The 19,248-nt window shown below is 47.2% G+C and overlaps 1 protein-coding gene across 1 annotated transcript in view; it reads right to left on the bottom strand.

Annotated features, from left to right (window-relative positions):
* Window positions 1-2,972: 2,972 nt before the first annotated feature.
* The window catches only part of VSNL1 (visinin like 1), a 117,595-nt gene continuing 101,319 nt past the window's right edge, over window positions 2,973-19,248 (bottom strand). The window contains exons 3-4 of the mRNA XM_077311112.1: window positions 7,050-7,265; window positions 2,973-4,081 (exon numbers count right to left, since the gene is read on the bottom strand). Coding sequence (XP_077167227.1) covers window positions 3,884-4,081; window positions 7,050-7,265 — 414 coding nt within the window. The 3' untranslated portion in view covers window positions 2,973-3,883. The remainder of the gene's footprint in view (window positions 4,082-7,049; window positions 7,266-19,248) is intronic.

Raw genomic sequence — 19,248 nt, 5'->3', positions numbered from 1 at the left:
GCTATCAGGAATACAGTCTTCATCACCAGAGATTGATGGAGTCTGAATTCACTTCACAGCCAGTACCCATCACCTGAAGTTGGGGGCCATAGTTGGCATAATCTGCTCTGATATATCTGTATCTTCAGATGGTGAACAGTTCTTATCACCAACAAGTCCAAAGCAACGATGACTAGAGTTTGCCTTCCTAGACAACCAGCCTATACATTGGAGGCTGCATCCTTTTATATAGACTATTATTGTCTCATAAGGTAGAAACTAGGTGGTCATGATCCTTGTTGGACTTCAACTAGTGACTATTGTCATACTTCAAGAACACCACATAACAGATTATGCCTGCAGAGATAGTTTTGGGAAAGACTGACTACTGTATACTCCAGTTAGAACCGTATGCAGAAGCTGCTGGCGGAGTAGATACTTCCCCAATGAATGTGCTGTTTGTTCCAAAACTCCTCTCTGAGGGTTGGAAGGGGTGCACAAAATATGCCACAAGATCGAATCATAGAATCATAGAATTGGAAGGGACCTCCTGAGTCATCTAGTCCAACCCCCTGCACTATGCAGGACACTCACATCCCTATCGCTCATCCACTGTAACCTGCCACCCCTTGAACCTTCACAGAATCAGCCTCTCTGTCAGATGGCTATCCAGCCTCTATTTAAAAATCTCCAAAGATGGAGAACCCACCACCTCCTGAGGAAGCCTGTTCCACTGAGAAACCGCTGTCAGGAACTTCCGGCTGTTTAGACAGAATTCCTTTTGAATTAATTTCATCTCATTGGTTCTGATCCATCTCTCTGGGGCAAGAGAAAACAACTCTGCTCCATCCTCGATATGGCAGCCTTTTAAAGATAGGGGAGGGGGCATTCTCTCTCTCTCCCACTAACACAAGTTGCAAATAGAAGAGGGAGAGAGCGGTACTTCCTTATTGATTTCTCATAATTGCAAGCTTTATGTTGTGTGAGACATTTTGTTCACAAGGCATCCCTGGTTCTCGAAGAGGAGTTTTGGAAGAAATGGCAAGCAGCTTGGGGGAAACAGTCCCTCTCTGCCCAAGAAAACCTTTTACTCTGTTTTCCATTCTTGCAGCCGTATTGTGGAGCCACTCACAGAATATCTTCAAATGTGAAATATGTTAAATCCAGCAGGGAATATTTTTTGTCTCTATTCTTTACCTGATCCATAACCCAGATGAACTAATATATAGAGTTACTCTAACTTCTTTAGATGTCAGATCTTGGAGGTAAGACCTCTTTTCAAGACATCTCTGCTGTGATCTTTAACAGATCAAAATGCTTTTTGAATGATTTGGCTTGCTTGTTCTTGGGTTACTCCGTGAAGAAGGCTAAGATGTAAACAGTTTGGGTTTCCTACCTCACGCCAGCACACTCTGGGCAATTGTTGGTGCAATTTCTGGGGAAGGTGGAGTTTCAGATGCATCTGACATCACTTCCAGCTGACACTCTACAAATTTTCCAAATTTCTATTGTAAATAACATATAGATTAGGGAAAATTCCTAGAGATTCACCATCGATGCTATTTCAGGGTAGGGTTGGAGAATTGCCTGCTGACTGTGGATAAACCAAAAGCGATCCTGAGAAGAACAGATTGACTTAATGGAGAACGTTTGTCTGGGAAACGGATCAAGAACAGTTCTGAGTAGATGCCCAGGTGTTTTTGAGCATCCACTAGTGCACTGGTCCCCAACCACCGGGCCGCGGCTCCCTCTCCCAGCCCCCCCCCCCCCGCACCAAGAAACTCGCTAGGCCGCAAGAAACTTGCCAAAGCAGCCGATTAGCTTGCAGCCCGGCAAGCTTCTTTTTGTGGGGGGTGGGGTGGGAGAGGGAAATGTGGCTGGCGGCACACCGGCGATGCAAACACGCATGCGCGGCAGGTCCGCGCATGCGGATTTGTGGCCCCACCAGGAGCGCAAACGCCCATGCGCGGCAGGTCCGCACATGCATGAAACTGCCGTGCATGTGTGTTTGCGGCCCCACCAGGCACAAATGCCCATGTGTGGACCTGCCGCACATGCACGTTTGCGCGGGGGCTGCCGCGAATGCGCGGTGCCCGCATCGCCCTCCCCCCCACCGGTCGGCAACCCCAAAAAGGTTGTGGATCACTGCACTAGTGTACTCAGTAGTTTTCACATTGACTGGGTGAGAACAAATCCACAGGGACCCTGGATTTTTTTGAGGGACATGAATGCTGTGCGGCAATGGAGAGCAGGTTTTCTCACAATAGGGGTGGCCAAACTGTGGCTCTCAAGATATCCATGGACTACAATTCCCATGAGCCCTTGCCAGCACAGGGGCTGGCAGGGGCTCACAGGTGTTGTAGTCCAAGGACATCTGGAGAGCCACATTAGACAATCCCTGGCTTAATATTTATTTTATTTTATTTTATTTATTTATTTATATACCGCCCTCCCCAGAGGCTCAGGGTGATTTACATGGAACATATGAACAATATATAAAACAATCTATAACATATGAATAACCATACAATAATATTAATAACTGGTAGTTGTAACAATAAACGGTGTAAACAATGCTACAGTGCAGACAGGTCCAGAGCACTCTGGTGGAGTTCTGGGAGGGAGGGAGGAGCAGGGGCCCTTCATTCTCTGTTGGTTATGCCTGGTCTCAACCAAATGCCTGGAGGAAGAGCTCCCTTTTTGCAGCCCTGTGGGACTGTTTAAGCTCCATCAGGGCCCTGATCTCCTCTGAGAGCTCATTCCACCAGGTGTGGGCCAGAACAGAGAATGCTCTAGCCCTGGTCGAGACCAGACGGACTTCTTTCAGGCCAGGGACCATCAGCTGGTTGTTGTTGGTGGAGCGCAGAGCTCTTTTGGGGGCATAAGCAGGGTCAAAGTGCAATTCTTGGAGACCCAACTCCATCTAACAGTTTCAGTTACCTTTTATGCCAATATCAACTGTGCTAGTTGCGTGAAATAAAACCAGTGACATGTCAAATGTTATAAATTTATTTTGGGGACATAGATTTCAACCTCTTTGGAAGCTTATGATAATTTCGAGCAGAAATCAATACAACTCCCAACAAAACAGTTTAAACTTCCAGTAAAACAGTATTTTTTTCTCAAGGTGTGGTTTTATATATATTTATATTATATATATTTATATGTTTAACTTTTCAATTAAGGGAACACTTTAGCAGGGTTAGCTTGTTTTTTAAAAGTCTGTTTTATACTTCATTCCTCTGACATAGCTTATTTTTTAAAACCGCTGATCAAAAGGATGCAAATGAGGTAAGAATTAAGGCAAAACCTAGAAGTCATGCAAATTAAATACATTTATATTCACTGACAGTACAAGCACATCTGGATCAGACTCATGAACTGAGGGGCTTCACCTCTGTCTGTCCAATATTACTATACAGCAGGATGGTGACATGTTTTGCTAATGAACAGTTACACTACCATGGGTGTTTTTTTCAGTGTTACTAACATTACCCAGTTTAGAAGACATAACAGCCAGCATCAGTAAAACATGAAGAATAAATAGCATTAATTCACCGCAGCATCGCACCGCTGCACAGGCATCGGAGGAAGAGGGCTTATGAAATGGAGTTGCACACATCACATCGTGGCTGAATACATTTTTTTGTTGTTTTATAATATATATATACTTTTGAAATTCTTTAGCAATTGACATTCTCATGCACACAAGTGTTTCAAACACAAGAAGCAAGTCCATTGATAGGTAGTCCAAGCAATTTTTGTTTTGTTTGTTTGTTTCGTGTGATCTGTTTGTGTGTGTGTGTGTGTGTGGAGACAGCTGCAAACTGAATGGAACATTTAAACTTCTGTGCAGTCCATGAAAGCGTTTTGTTTTCTCTCTCTCTTTTTTATTTACATGAGCTCATTTCTGAATGTCACACTGCAGGAGTAATACGATGGAAGGGTCGCTCTTTGCGGCTTCTTTGAATTCGTCCAGCGTGATCTGGTCGTCATTGTTCTTATCCATCTTGCTGAAAATCTTGTCTACTCGCTGCTCGGGTGTGAGGCCATCTTCATTCATTTTCATCATTATCACGGTACCCACCATTTTGTAAATGGCCTGGAAAGAAAGAGAGACGAGTTGCATTAGCTCGGTCGCATGGAGTTTTTTGATGCGGAGACACATCTACTGGCGCGCTCCCTGTAACAGGAATGATAATAGACGTGATGTCCGTATGTCCCGCCCCTTCCCAGGACAGGCAGGGGAAAGAGGGAGCGCACCAGTAGATGTGAAAGGAGCCAGCCATGGGGCAGGCAGCTGCGGAATGAGCAGGAGAGAAGATGGGCGGCAGAGGAGGCAGTGGCCAAGGGCCAAGCAGGGCGCAAGATGGGGGATGGAAGTGGGGGCTGGCCAGGGCCAGTGCCGAGCCCCACTTGCTGTGCAGCCACCTCGGCCATCCCCAGCCACTGCGCCTGTTTGTCCTCTCAGCACGCTTGACTTCCACTCAAGTTTGAGAGGTGTAGTGATTAGGTGTGTGGACTTCTAATCTGGCGAGCCGGGTTTGATTCTGCGCCCCCCCACATGCAGCCACCTGGGTGACCTTGGTCTCGCCACAGCACTGATAAAACTGTTCTGACCGAGCAGGAATATCAGGGCTCTCTCAGCCTCACCCACCTCACAGGGTGTCTGTTGTGGGGAGAGGAATGGGAAGGCGACTGTAAGCCGCTTTGAGCCTCCTTCGGGTAGAGAAAAGCGTCATAGAAGAATCAACTCTTCTTCTAGACTGAGGTCTGCCGTCCGGGTGGGAGCAGAAGATGGGAGGCAGCAGTGCAAGTGGAGCTCAGCGCTGGCCCTGCCCATCTGCCTCTGTGCCCCTTTTTCTTCCAGCTGCTCTGTCCTCCGTCAAAGCCGAGGGTTCTGGTCTCCTACTGGTTTCATTCCAAGACAAGGGGCCGATGACGGGGCTGGGCATGGAAGATGGGTGGTGGCAGTGGCAGCAGGCCACACCCATTATGTGGAATGTCTTTCCACATAATGGGCAAGGATCTGTTTGTCGCTATATTTTGTTTAACCTCTACAAGCACACAGGCCTGCCTCAAACTGAAGCGCTATGAAGCCTCAATTGATTTCAACAGGAGAGGTATCTGCATGCTCTGTCCATTTGCATTGTCCAAAGCTCCAGCTAAAGGATGAAGTTAGCGCACTTCCCTTGTTTCCATTGTAAGTTGCTACAGCTTCCAGATCCTAGTGGGGATCTTGCAAGTGGATATAAATGTATTTAACTGGCAAGCACAGTTCCTTCTGTTCTGCTCTAGTGTTTACCTTTTTCACAGGAGAGGATGGATCTGCAATATTGGAAAGCTGATTCTGTGAACTTAGGCAGATTGTAAGTGGGTGGGCAGAAGAGATGGCGTTGATGCTTGTGGCTCTTTCTTGCATGCCCAGGGAAATACCAATTGCCACTTCTTCCAGGCCAGACTGGCCAGGGATTCTGTTGTTTTTTTGGAGGGGGAGCATCATCTGAACATGGAATTGGAGTCACTGTGGGTGGGCAGGTAGTACATTTCCTGCATTCTGCAGGGGGTTGGATTAGATGACTCTGGAGGTCCCTTCCAACTCTATTATTCTATCAAAATATTCATATTTATATTTCAAGTAGGACCAGCACACCTGTTGGTGTGGGAGGAGAAATGATAATTTGGATATTCACCATGGAATGGTTTTCTTTTAATGCCTCCTGCTCCCATGGCCTTCTGTAATGTGCTTGCCCCCCTCCTTTTTTTTGCTTACCAGGACTTAAAGGTGTGTGTGCGCGCGTGCGTGGGTGTGTGCGTATACATGCGTGCAAGGGGTAATTTTTGGTCAGGGAAACTGAGCAGTGTTAAGCCACCTCTCCAGAAGAAGAAAAAGAAGAGTTGGTTCCTATATGCCGCTTTTCACTACCCAAGAGTCTCAGAGCTGCTTACAGTCGCCTTCCCTTTCCTCTCCCCACAACAGACACCCTGCGAGGGAGGTGGGGTTGAGAAAGTTCTGACAGGACTGTGAGAACAGCATTAACAGGACTGTGACAAGCCCAAGGTCACCCAGCTGGCTGCATGTGGAGAAGCAGGGAATCAAACGCACCTCACTAGATAAGAAGCCACCGCTCTTGACCACCACACCAAGCTGGCTCCTGTCTAAGCTGTCATAAACTCTATGCTATAGACCAGGAGTAGTCAAACTGCGGCCCTCCAGATGTCCATGGACTACAATTCCCATGAGGCCCTGCCAGCAGGGGCTCATGGGAATTGTAGTCCATGGACATCTGGAGGGACGCAGTTTGACTACCCCTGATCTAGGGAGACTGTTACACGAATGCTGGCAGGGGCTCCTGGGAATTGTAGTCCATGGACATCTGGAGGGCCGCAGTTTGACTACCCCTGCTATAGAGTCTAGGAGAAACTCTACCCACTTCTTATACTATAGCAGGCTTTCTCAACCAGGGTTTCATGAAACTCTGGGATATCTTGTCAGCCTTGGAAGAGTTTCTTGAATTGGTGGGGGTTAATTTTTAAAATACTTAATAAATTGGTTAAACATTTATGGTTATATATGTTCATATTGAGATTTTCTACCCTTCCCGAATGGCCAATGATGGGCTTGGAGGGGATGGGAAGGGAAAGAGTGGTCATGTACATTGTTACGCTTCCCAACTATTTTCTGCACGATCACACAATTTCTTGGGTTTCTTGAAGCCTGAAAAGTGTTTCGGGGGTTTCTCCATGGTAAAAAAAAAAAAAAATTGGGAAAGGCTGTAATATAAAATCTAGGACAGAGGTAGTCAAACTGCGGCCCTCCAGATGTCCGTGGACTACAATTCCCATGAGCCCCTGCCAGCATTCGCTGGCAGGGACTCATGGGAATTGTAGTCCACAGACATCTGGAGGGCCGCAGTTTGACTACCCCTGATCTAGGAGAAACTCAAATCTTAACCCATTTACCTTTTCAGTTCCTTGGTCACATTACACATACGTGTCCGAATGCATGAGCTTGGCTTTTAAAATAATAACCAGGACAAGAACAATAATAAACTCAGGTAAATCCTCACCTCTATGATTTCCAGCATCTCCACTCTGGTGATTTTCCCATCTCCATCTAGGTCATACATGTTGAAAGCCCAGTTCAGCTTCTGTTCAAAACTGCCTCTTGAGGTGATTGACAGGGCACAGATGAACTCTCTGAAGTCAATGGTCCCGTCACCGTTCTTATCAAAGGTTCTGAAGGCATGCTGGGCAAACTTTGAAGCGTCCCCATAGGGGAAAAACTGGAAAACAAAACACCAATGGAACACTTAAGTCAAAGTGCAAATCTTCCACATTTCATAGCCAAGCATGCAACGGCTCATACAATGGTTACCAGAACATTTGGCTTTGGAAAACGGCTATCTGTGGTTCATTTGACTGCAGCAAAACCCTGTTGGTTTCAACGAACCCCTCCAATATGAAGACTGTGGCCTTGGGCTGCTTTTGACAATTCCGTCTTGGCCCGAATTCTGTAAAGTGCCTGCAGAATTTATAATACTATAAATCAAGCAGAATTAGCTTTTTTCCAGCTGTTGTCAGCTTATGCCAGGAAATAAAAAGACCTGTTTGGCCTTCACCTTTCCTTTCTGTTTCTGGCCCTAGCTATAAATTTGAATAACCATGAAATCATCCATTTAGGAAATGAAGACAAAGTATACTCATTTGACCTTCTTTGGCATTGGATCGCATGGATGCCTACATCCTGGCTACCCAATGGGGGGAAACAGAAAGCTAAATTTAATTCTTACTATGCTTTCTGCCTGTCCAGCCTCATTTGTCCATTATGTTACACTTTGACAATCAGGAACAAGCCAGATATTTAATAGGTATCTATAACATAATACTCGAATTTACAGTGTTTCTGTTGTGTTTCCGTCGAACAGTTAGAAAGTAAAAGGGAAGAGCTTCTTAAAAGAGTAGTTTTTAGGGCGAGGAAACAAATATACGTGAATAATTCTCTTGACAAGCTCTAGGTACGTCGCAAAATTCTCTGAGAGGAGAAACGATGGCAGGTTTTTTCCCGTGTCCAAAATTAGGATGTGGAGGAGGAGTTGGCTTTTATATCCCGCTTTCCACTGCCCAAAGGAATCTCAAAGCAGCTTACATTCGCCTTCCCTTTCCTCTCCCCACAACAGACACCCTGTGAGGGAGGGGAGGCTGAGAGAACTCTGACAGGACGGCTCGGTGAGAATAGCACTATCAGGGCTGTGTCCAGCCCAAGGTCACCCAGCTGGCTGCGTGTGGAGGAGCGTGAAATCAAGCCCAGCTGTCCAGATTAGAAGCTGCTGCTCTTAACCACCACACCATGCTGGCTGTCTAAGCTATGACAGTTTCTGGAAGTCTAAAACGAAGACTACATTTCTGAAACTGGAGTTTGTTGTTGTGTTTGGAATCCTATTAGTCGAGGTCTGTGGAAAGTCACATAGAGAAACCCATCCAATAAGAGACTATTAACATTTAGCGGCTGATAGCAGCTGACTCCTCCTAAGCAAACTGCATTTTTCTGGGAGGTTATCCAAGATGTGGCTGTGATATTTAACAAGTGTGGGCTTGCGATATTTGCAGAGGGTGGGATTCCCTTCACCCTTTTCTGGCCGGGCCCAGCATGACTCAGGAGCTGCACTACTGCCAGTGGCAGGTCCAGCACAATTCACAAACTGCCTGGCTGCTACCAGGCCCAACACAGCCCCCAGGCTGTGTGGCCACAGCCCCCAGGCCCAGGGTGGCTCTTGGGTGCCTGGCTGCCACTGCCAAACCAGCATGCACCACAGACTGCTTCGTTACCACTTGTAGGCCAGGTGTGACCTCTGGCCTCTCCTGCAGCTACCTCTGGGTCCAGCATGTCCCCCAGACTCCTGCACTGCTGCCCCTGGACCTGGAGCTGTTCCTGTGCTGCTTTGTTGTCACCCACAAGCCAAGTGGGGCCCCCAGGCTGGTTTACCACCCCCTCTGGGATTGCCGCAGCCCCCAAAATGTCTCACCATGCAGAACTAAGGCAGTAAACAGCATTTTCTGCACTTGCACAGAGAATACCCTTTTTACTTTGGGGAACATTCCTCCCCCAGTGTATTTTTTTGGGTAGATTTCAGATTTTTCTGCAAACCTGAGGGAGGGTCATCCAAGTTTGCAGGCAAATCTGTTACGTACAAGCATGGCCCCAATATGTAGATTTAGTTATCTACAGATACACTTGAGAAACAGATACCGTATTTGCTGGCGTATAAGACGACTGGGCGTATAATACGACCCCCCAACATATCCACTCAAAATACAGTACTATGGGCCACTATCAGCAGCTATGTCTATCCCAACTGAAGTGCACCCGGCGTATAAGACGACCCCCCCACTTGGAGGCATGTTTTTCAGGGGGGGGAAGTAGTCTTATACGCCAGCAAATACTGTATGTAGTTCTCTTCTGCTGTTTACTTGTCTTTCGGCTATCCTGAGGTGAAAAGTAAAGGGGAAAAAATGAAAATATTTGTGATTTTGGTTAAAATTAGTACTTTAGTAAGCTTTAGTAATGAATGTTGCCTCAAAAAATGTCCCTGCAATCCTGAATTACATAAGGTGAGTTTTCCCAATATATTTCCTGCTAATGTCATCTCTTTACCTTTCTGATGTGCTCAACGATTTTTTCAAAATGACAGCTGTAATTAGTGCTAATCTAATTAAGTCAGGGGAGAAGTTAATGTAAAATGTCACATCTGCCTTGATTACCCCAGCAATTCTTGAATATATGATGGAGCTTGGTATTCACTTTTAATGCGGGGATGGGCAGAAATTTGGGGACATCAGGCCTAATATTTTCTCTGCTGCTCTGACATTACAGTTTTAGCAGAAGTTCAACAGTTTTTAGGTTTATATGGGATTAACAAGCTCTGTATTGAAGAGCTGATGTGAACGAACTGATTCTGCATGCGCAAGGGCATGAAGTGGGAACGAAGGGGAAGAGATCTGATACAAAGGACTGCACCACAGCGAACTTTGGGGAAAGAATCAGAAGATAATGTCCTGTCCGTTGGGCTTCAGCTGCTCATTTTCATACCAGAAGCTTGTATTAAAAGGACGACATGTTCTTCTGTCAGGTTTTGTTTTTGCAGGTTCCCCTGTTCTGGCCTAGCCAGTTCCAAAGCAGGCAGCATAGGTTGAGAGTATTTTGGTCACACCTCCCGCTTCAAATCGAATCATCCCTGGCCCTCAGTTTCAAAAGCATGTTCCTGTCAAAGGAAGCTGGCCTTGCATCCCCCTGCAGCTCAGCTCTGGTCTTGCCTTCTTTTCGTCAGGGGGCATGCTGGGGGTGACTCACACAGGTTCACACAGGCAGACGCCCCTGAAGGTAGGTGGCTCTTATTCTGGGATGCTCGAGGGACAGGAGATCACCTCTCGCTATAGTGCAGCAGGACCAATTGCGACTGGGCTCTCGTGGATATTTTTTAACGGCTAAATTCGCCTCTAAAACGGCATCCCATCTAGTTTGGCCATGAGGAAGCCGTTAGGCAGTGTTGTTGATGTCTACCGGACGGAGCCTGTGCGCTTTTAACAACTGCATAGTAAACAGAAAGTCACAAAAAGATCCTGTGAGGAAGAAATGTCAGAATCCTATGTCTTGCTTTGATGCAGGCTGCCCCTCCGTAATTCCCTGTTTTCCCCCCATGTACAGCTTTTCATTACCTTAAAGCAGGGGTAGTCAAACTGCGGCCCTCCAGATGTCCATGGACTACAATTCCCATGAGCCCCTGCCAGCGTTCGCTGGCAGGGGCTCATGGGAATTGTAGTCCATGGACATCTGGAGGGCCGCAGTTTGACTACCCCTGCCTTAAAGCATGCATCAGGCAGGTTGAAGCTGAAAAATCTAGATGACCTTTATTTAAGGTTGCCAGTTCTGGGTTGGGAAATATCTGGAGACTTTGGGGGTGGAGCCAAGAGGGCGGGATTTGGGGTGGGGAGGGACCTCCGTGGAGTGTAACGCTGTGGTGTCCATCCGCCAAAGCAGCCATTTTCTCCAGGGGAACTGATCTTGTTTGTCTCAAAACACAGCAGGAGATCTGCAGGTGTTGCCTGGAGGTTGTCAACCCTCCCTTTGTCATTAATCAGGGTCAAGACCACTTCAGTGGTAAGTAGCAGGCAGCTGTGCTTTTCTTTTCTTTTCTTTTCTTTTTTTTAAAGGGCTGTCATGTGCAAATGACAGCCACTTTTCAAACCTGCACATATGTGGTAGAATTAATAAGTTGGCAGGGGTGGAAGGCCATCTGGTGCCACGGACAGCACAGTGGCTCACATTCTCCTGCCTACTGATGCAAGTAGACCCAGCAGGGGAAACGACCTTTTACTGCAAATGTCTTGGTTTTTGTTCGCATCGCTGAAAACGCGATAAACATTCAAGCAAGAAATTCTTTTGTTACCCTTTAGAATCAAAGAATAACTTTGAAATGATTTTTCTCCCTTCTTATTCTGCAATATTGTGCCAGTGAGCACAGCTAGCAAGAATAATGAAAATCCTCCTTCACGTTTCTTTTTTACTCTGTGTTTGCTGCCAACAGAGTAGCCTTGTCAGGCACAGCCCAGAAACCGACAGGAGGCTGGGGGGACGGGTCTGTTGGGGTGATGTCTTCAGAAGCCTCTTTAGAAACTTCCGGGAACTCATAGAATCACAGAGTTGGAAGGGACCTCATGGGTCATCTAGTCCAACCCCCTGCAATCACAACCCTATCGCTCATCTACTGTCACCTGCCACCCCATTAAGCCTTCACAGAATCAGCCTCTGTGGTAAAATTATAGTTTCTGGTGATTCCTACATAGGTGTGACTTCAGGCCATAGGCCCAACAGCCTGTGTTTTTAAAATTCTCTTATCACTGCTTTACACGGCAGCAGGAATTAGGGATGCCAGTCTCCAGACGGGACCTGGGGATCCCCTGGAATTATAGCTCATCTCCAGGCAATGGAGGCCAGTTCCCCTGAAGAAGATCACTGCTTTGGAGGGTGGACTCCTTAACATTATACTCCACTGAGGTTCCTCTCCATCCCAAATCCACTTCCAGCTTGACCCCCAAAGTCTCCAGTTATTTCCCCAGAGCTGGCAACCCTAAGCAGGAAACAGGACCTGGCATGGGCAAATGCCAGCCCTATAACAGAATACACTCCAGTGAATTATTAGTCCCTAAGGACAGGCCTTGAAGGACCCCCCCCCCGGGCACGGGCAGGCACCCTCCCCCCACTCTACGGCGTCCCCGGGGGTCTCGCTGCTTGAAGGGCCAAGGGGAAGTCATCCCCGGCCACCCCCCGGCCCCGCCTGGCTCCCGGCTTCCCTGGGGGCCTCCCAGGAGGGCTGCCTCGTGTGCGACGCGGAGGGCCTCTTGGGAGGCCCCAGGGGAAGGCATCCGCATTCGCCCTCCTTCCCGCCTGGCTCCCGGCTTCCCCAGGGGCCTCCAAGCAGGGCTGTGGCGTCTTCGACGCTGTTCCCGCGAGGCTCCCATCTCACCAGGTGCTGTGGTGCTGGGCTGCGCTGCCATTGTTGCATGAGACCCAAAGAATCTTGATTGGACCAGGGCTATCTTTCATAGGCATCAATTAGCAAAAGAAATCATTTTAAGTATTTGCTAAAATGATCATATTCCTGTCTGTGATGCAACTATAAAATACATGATCGTCACACATTTCTACTGGTGGGAAATGATTTTTTCCTTCTTTAAAAAGACTGGATGTCTGCAGAAAGGGCAATATGCTGGCCTTAATGGTTCTGCTATGTAAATTTAAGACACTAACTATCGTTACCATCATAAGCAGAATTACCCTAATAACATTTGCTTCAATAGATTTAAAAGGACATACGTTTGTTTAGGATCGTACTATATGGCGAATAACGGCTCATTTAAATTTGCCAGTCTGATATCCTGGGAGTAAAGCTTAAAATTTTGTACCTCTGAAGAGCAATTTTAAAAAATATAACCATACTGTACTGTTCAAAAGCAGTGGAACACCTGAAGCCACGCAAATTGGAGTCCTCTCAGCAACAAAGCAGGTACGATATTGCGAGAGCAATAAATTGATGTTTTCAGTATATGTGAAAGAAAACAGCAGTCAAGCAAGCATGTGGTGTGTAGAGAAAGAGGGGAGTTAAGTCTTCCTCACAATGTGTTTTTGCCAACTGATTCCCCCCCAGCACAAAGTCACAAGTTTTTTGCTATTAAATTTCGCTGGGGGGGGGGCAGCCATCAGCAAAACCACCTGTGAAGGTAAGGGTTGGATCCCTCCTCCCCAGTGGCACCACAACCCTGACCCTAATTGGGGCTTCGCACAGCTACTACCCCTTTACAAATGATGAGGAGACCCTATTGCAAATCTCTCAGTAACTTGCTTAGTTTGTCCTCCAATGTTCAAAGGTCAAATCATATTTTCTTTCCATATACATGCCCTGTATGTAGGAGGCTGCAGGTCCTCTTTTTCGGTGGCATTTCCTCCGTGTGTCTTTAATTAAACAGCCACCTCACAGCAAAAAACGGTGGAAATTTTCCCCAAAGATAGGAGCAGCTGGTGCAGCCTCTTGGCAGTTTGCTCGTGGCAAACTATTTTTGAAACCCAAGAAAGATTCAAGAGCGGTTTGTGATACAGTTTGGAGGCCTGCCATCTGACGAAAGGAAGCCAGAAACCCCACAGGGGCTTATACAAACCACTTGTAGGAATGTTTTGTTCCCAGCCACTGCTTTCCCCCATATATAAATGGGTGCCAATTTTATCCATTAATTGATGGGAACTCGTATAACAGAACCGGCTAAATCTCCTCTTGAACCCTTGAATCGTTACTGAGAGAGGCACTTTGCCCAGGGATTGCCTCACAACTCCCGTGCAACATTTAAAGACCCTCAACCCAGTGGGTGGGCCCAGTTGTATGTTTCTGTGCCTTTTGGTGTTACACAATTGCCGTGGCATGAATCCGTGCTCCCCACAGTTCTGCAGTAACCTTTAAAGAGCGCAGAAACCTTCTTTAATTAGGCAATGGGAGGGGGAGAAAAACACACATTTTCACAAATCCTGAAACAATTTGTTTTCATCTTCATAGCTGCTTTAGTTAGAATGGCTGCAATCCTAAGAATAAACAAATGGGATTTACTTCCCGGTAGACTTGTTTAGGATTGCTTCCCACATTTCATTTTCGAAGGGTCATAGCACAGGAATACTATCGCCTGTGTGCATATGATGATGCTAGAACTTTCTTTTTACAAAAAGCTGCTAACAAAAGGTGCTGTGCCAGAGAAAGACACCGGCCTGGCTGTTGAGGCTTGCCTCTGCTCAAAACTAATCCCAGGTATAATTGCCACTTTAAATAAAGTTCTAACTGGCAGGGATAATAGCTTGGTTCACAGTGAAGGAGAATTAGCTATGAGCTAGCAGGGGAATGAACCGGTTTTGAGTCGGAACCTTTGCTAATTAGATCTGAACAATGGGAAACCTTTGGCAGTCACAGTGGTGTCACAGGTAGGCCCTGTGATCCGGCAGCCCTGTTGGAGATTACTGCTGAAGCGATTACGTCAGGGGTAGTCAAACTGCGGCCCTCCAGATGTCCATGGACTACAATTCCCAGGAGCCCCTGCCAGCATTCGCTGCCAGCGAATGCTGGCAGGGGCTCCTGGGAATTGTAGTCCATGGACATCTGGAGGGCCGCAGTTTGACTACCCCTGGATTACGTCAACCAAGAGGGCTGAATAGGGGTGATTTGCCTCAAACCCATCAACTGCACTGAATATCCATATTTAAAATTCCCCAGAAGGCTACTGAGTCTCCCAAAACCGTCAGACACAGCTGGGCTATCTGTTACTCCTGGACTATGGTCACTTGAACAGGAGTAACAAGATATGTGACAGGGATTCTGGGAAGGTATCTTTCTCGTGCTGATGGCTTGCGCTGAATTCTGTTTCCCTCTTGGTGTAGTTAAAGTGCGGCGGATTCTAATTTGGGGAACCGGGTTTGATTCCCCACTCCTCCACATGCAACCAGCTGGATGACCTTGGCCCAGTCAGCAGAGTTCTCTCAGAGCTCTCAGCCTCACCTCCCTCACAGGGCGCCTGTTGTGGAGACAAGAAGAGGAGTTGGTTTTTATAACCTGCTTTCCACTGCTCAAAGGTGTCTCCAAGAAGCTTACAATCACCTTTTCTTCCTCTCCCCACAACAGACACCCTGTGAGGTAGGTGGGGCCGAGAGAGCTCTAAATGAACTGTTCTGCAAAGGCAGCTCTCAGAGAACTGTGACTTGTCCAAGGAGCATGTGGAGGAGCAGCGGTGAATCAAACCTGGTTCTCCAGAGAACACAGCTCTTAACCACACTGGTTCTAGCATAATGGGTCATGGACATGTTTGTCTGTATTTTGTATTGCCCCCACTTGTTTATTTCAGCTCTGTTATGGGATGAGCTCAGGCTCAGTGATATAGCATCTGCTTGGGAGGCTGAGGGTTGCAAGTTCAATCCCTAGTGTATCCAGTTAAGGGGAGGGGATCAGGTAGCTGCTACCAGTACATTTTTGGTGGGCCGACGGTCTGATTCACTCTGAAATGGTTTCCTTTGTTCATTTAAATGTTTGGGTATATTTGTCAGAGGCTTTGGACCCCCTTTGGGGAGGGAAGGCGAGTAACGATGCCTATCTGCAGACTTAGCTAAGACGAGAGCCACTTCTGTACTGTTTGCACACTCTCTCTATGCAGAGCTCATTTTAATCCCGGCTTTTCCAGACAAAGATGACCCGTTCAGTCAGTGTGATGAAGTACAGAGATTAAGGCCTCTCGTGAGCTTGTTGTGAAGATGAAATAGGGGAACCTCTTGTAGGCTGCCTCTTCAAGCATCCCCCACAGGGTAAAAATGTGAGAGGCAGATCAATGCACTGTCATTCAGCTTGCCAGCCAACCACAATTCTTCTACACTGACTGGTAAACTTGCCCTCTCAGGTAACCAACACTGGGTCTGCATGACAACCAAATCCCAGATTGTTGCTTTAAGATCTAGTGAGCAAAATTTAGTCAGGATCCGTGGCTCCAAGGAGATCAAACTGGCCTCAGTCAGTGCCAGGACCTTCTCGGCACTGGGCCCAACCTGGTAGAAGATTCTGCTAAGTGAGATCAGGTACCTGCAGGACCTTAAACATTTCCGCAGGGTCTGTAAGACCTGGGCCTATGCTTGAGGCCTGCGATAACTTCAAGAGCTGCTGGCTTCCATATCTGAATTCACCAAAATTGTAGAAGAAGAAGAAGAAGAGTTGGTTCTTCTATGCCGCTTTTCCCTACCCGAAGGAGGCTCAAAGCGGCTTACAGTCGCCTTCCCTTTCCTCTCCCCACAACAGACACCCTGTGAGGTGGGTGAGGCTGAGAGAGCCCTGATATCACTACTCAGTCAGAACAGTTTTATCAGTGCCGTGGCGAGCCCAAGGTCACCCAGCTGGTTGCATGTGGGGGAGCGCAGAATCGAACCCGGCATGCCAGATTAGAAGTCCGCACTCCTAACCACTACACCAAACTGGCTCTCTGGACAATAGAGAGGTCCATTCCACACGTAGCAGAAGTCTTACAAATGGTAAACGCTACAAATTTGACATTCCGCATGATGTCGCACACAATCTGCAACACTCCTGCAACACTAGCGCTAAAATCGCTTCATTGTAGCGATTTCCGGGGACTCAGGAAAAGTGGGTTCTCCCTCAGAAAATCGCTACACTCCTGCCAACAACCTGCAACACTTGCGAAAAAGACATGTGCGTTCTCAATGTTGCGGTTGCAACAAAGTCCCTCCCCCTGGCTTTCTCCTCCAAACTTCCGGCAAAGCGATTGCCATTTTTTTTACTTCGGAGCGAGCAGGGAAAGCAACGAACCAGCGAGGCTTGATTCACCCAGCGAGGCTTCTCCGGCTACAGTCCCTCCACATAGAATCATAGAATCATAGAGTTGGAAGGGGCCATACAGGCCATCTAGTCCAACCCCCTGCTCAACGCAGGATTAGCCCTAAGCATCCTAAAGCATCCAAGAAAAGTGCGTATCCAACCTTTGCTTGAAGACTGCCAGTGAGGGGGAGCTCACCACCTCCTTAGGCAGCCTATTCCACTGCTGAACGACTCTGACTGAGAAAAACTTTTTCCTGATATCTAGCCTATATCGTTGTACTTGAAGTTTAAACCCATTACTGCGTGTCCTTTCCTCTGCAGCCAGCAGAAACAGCATCCTGCCCTCCTCCAAGTGACAACCTTTCAAATACTTAAAGAGGGCTATCATGTCCCCTCTCAACCTCCTTTTCTCCAGGCTGAACATTCCCAAGTCCCTCAACCTATCTTCATAGGGCTTGGTCCCTTGGCCCCAGATCATCTTCGTCGCTCTCCTCTGTACCCTTTCAATTTTATCGATGTCCTTCTTGAAGTGAGGCCTCCAGAACTGCACACAGTACTCCAGGTGTGGTCTGACCAGTGCCGTATACAATGGGACTATGACATCTTGTGATTTTGATGTGATGCCTCTGTTGATACAGCCCAAAATGGCATTTGCCTTTTTTACCGCTGCATCACACTGCCTGCTCATGTTTAGTTTACAATCCACAAGTACCCCAAGGTCTCGTTCACACACAGTGCTACCTAGAAGCGTATCCCCCATCCAGTAGGCATGCTTTTCATTTTTCTGACCCAGATGCAGAACTTTACACTTATCTTTATTAAATTGCATCTTGTTCTCATTTGCCCATTTTTTGCCCACAGAAGTGCTTTAAAGCTCCCCTAAGTCCCCAAGCACAACACAGCCCCCTTTAATTTTGGGCAAAAATCGCGCCCGTGCGGGGGGGGATTTTTTTTTCACTCGGGGGACCGTGGTAACAAGACTCGCCAGCTCACATGCCAGCTAGATGGGTTTCTACTACGTTGCGAGGAATCAAGGCATATTCGTTGAAACGTGTGTTTTTTTTCTCTGCTTAAAGGGAAAGGGGCTTTTCGGGAGCATGATAACAACCGCCCATTGGCCATTCGTTTGATTGACGGCCAGGGGCGGAAACAAACACAGAAAAAATCGCTTCCTTTCTAGCGATTCCTGCGAGACAGGAAACCTGTGGGGAATGAATGAAACGCTACTGGATTCCACTACAAATGAAGGTATGTGGAACGCCGAGATTCCACTATTTAAAATAGCGTTTCCGCTTTGTGAAAGCAATTGGCAACATTGGTCCTTGTGCGGAATGGGCCAGAATGTTTAATGTTTTAAAACCTTATTTAACTTATTTAAATTTATATTTTGTCTTGGAATTTTTATATCTGTCATTTTATTTCTGCAGTAATCCACCCTCAGTCTTTGTAGAGAGGACAGAAAATAAATACAAACATAAATAAATAAACAAGTTTTTATGGCTATTTTAGCTTCTCTCTATCAATGGCATATGTTATTCTACACTTTTGTGAGCCATCTCAGGTTCCATTGGAGAGCAAAGCGGAAGACAAATATTTAAGGAGCTCCGGGAAGCTTATATGGTTTCCTTCTCCTCCATTTTCTCAACACATGGCCCCTGTGAAGTAGGATAAACTGACAGACTGGCTAAAGTCAGCCATTTTGCTAAAGATTTAGCCCAAGCCTCACCAGATCTGGTTAAGGTTTCTACTCTTCTCCTGACAGGGCTCTTGGATCACATGCAGGCTGAAATTCATCAGACCAGGCTGTCTCCTACCACTGGACTGTCAATCCTAGCAAAAATTTCCTACTGAAGTTTTGCTAGTCAAGCAAGTATTACAGACTAGGGGCCAAACCCGTTGTATTCAGGAATACAACGGGCGCTAGATTGGGAGTGGGTGGGAAGAACTCTGTGGGTGGCCTTTCCCACCCCCCAGGACCTGGGAAGGCTGCAGGCAGCTGTTAGGGAACTCACCAGCATAGGTAGTTCTCATGCGGCAGATCCCTGAGCCTCGGAGGGCAGTGGGAGGGGGTGGTCAGGGGTGGGGGATGGAAGGCTATTGGCAGGCCACTTGACAGACAGGCAAGCCGGTTGGAGGAGGAAGCACTCAGGGGCGGGACAGCTGCCCTGAGTGGGTGTTAAACACTGAGTGTTACTTAAGCCATGAGACGAGCTCCTCCTCCTAGGCCTCACCAGAAATATGTTATGTGGAATAGATGGAGGAGGAAGAAGAAGAAGAGCTGGTTCTTATATGCCGCTTTTCTCTACCCAAAAGGAGTCTCAAAGCAGCTTACAGTCGCCTTCCCTTTCCTCTCCCCACAATGGAC

This window comes from Paroedura picta, chromosome 1 (assembly GCF_049243985.1).
Source record: "Paroedura picta isolate Pp20150507F chromosome 1, Ppicta_v3.0, whole genome shotgun sequence".
Classification (NCBI taxonomy): Eukaryota; Metazoa; Chordata; class Lepidosauria; order Squamata; family Gekkonidae; genus Paroedura; species Paroedura picta.
This window is presented reverse-complemented; position numbering and strand designations above follow the sequence as displayed.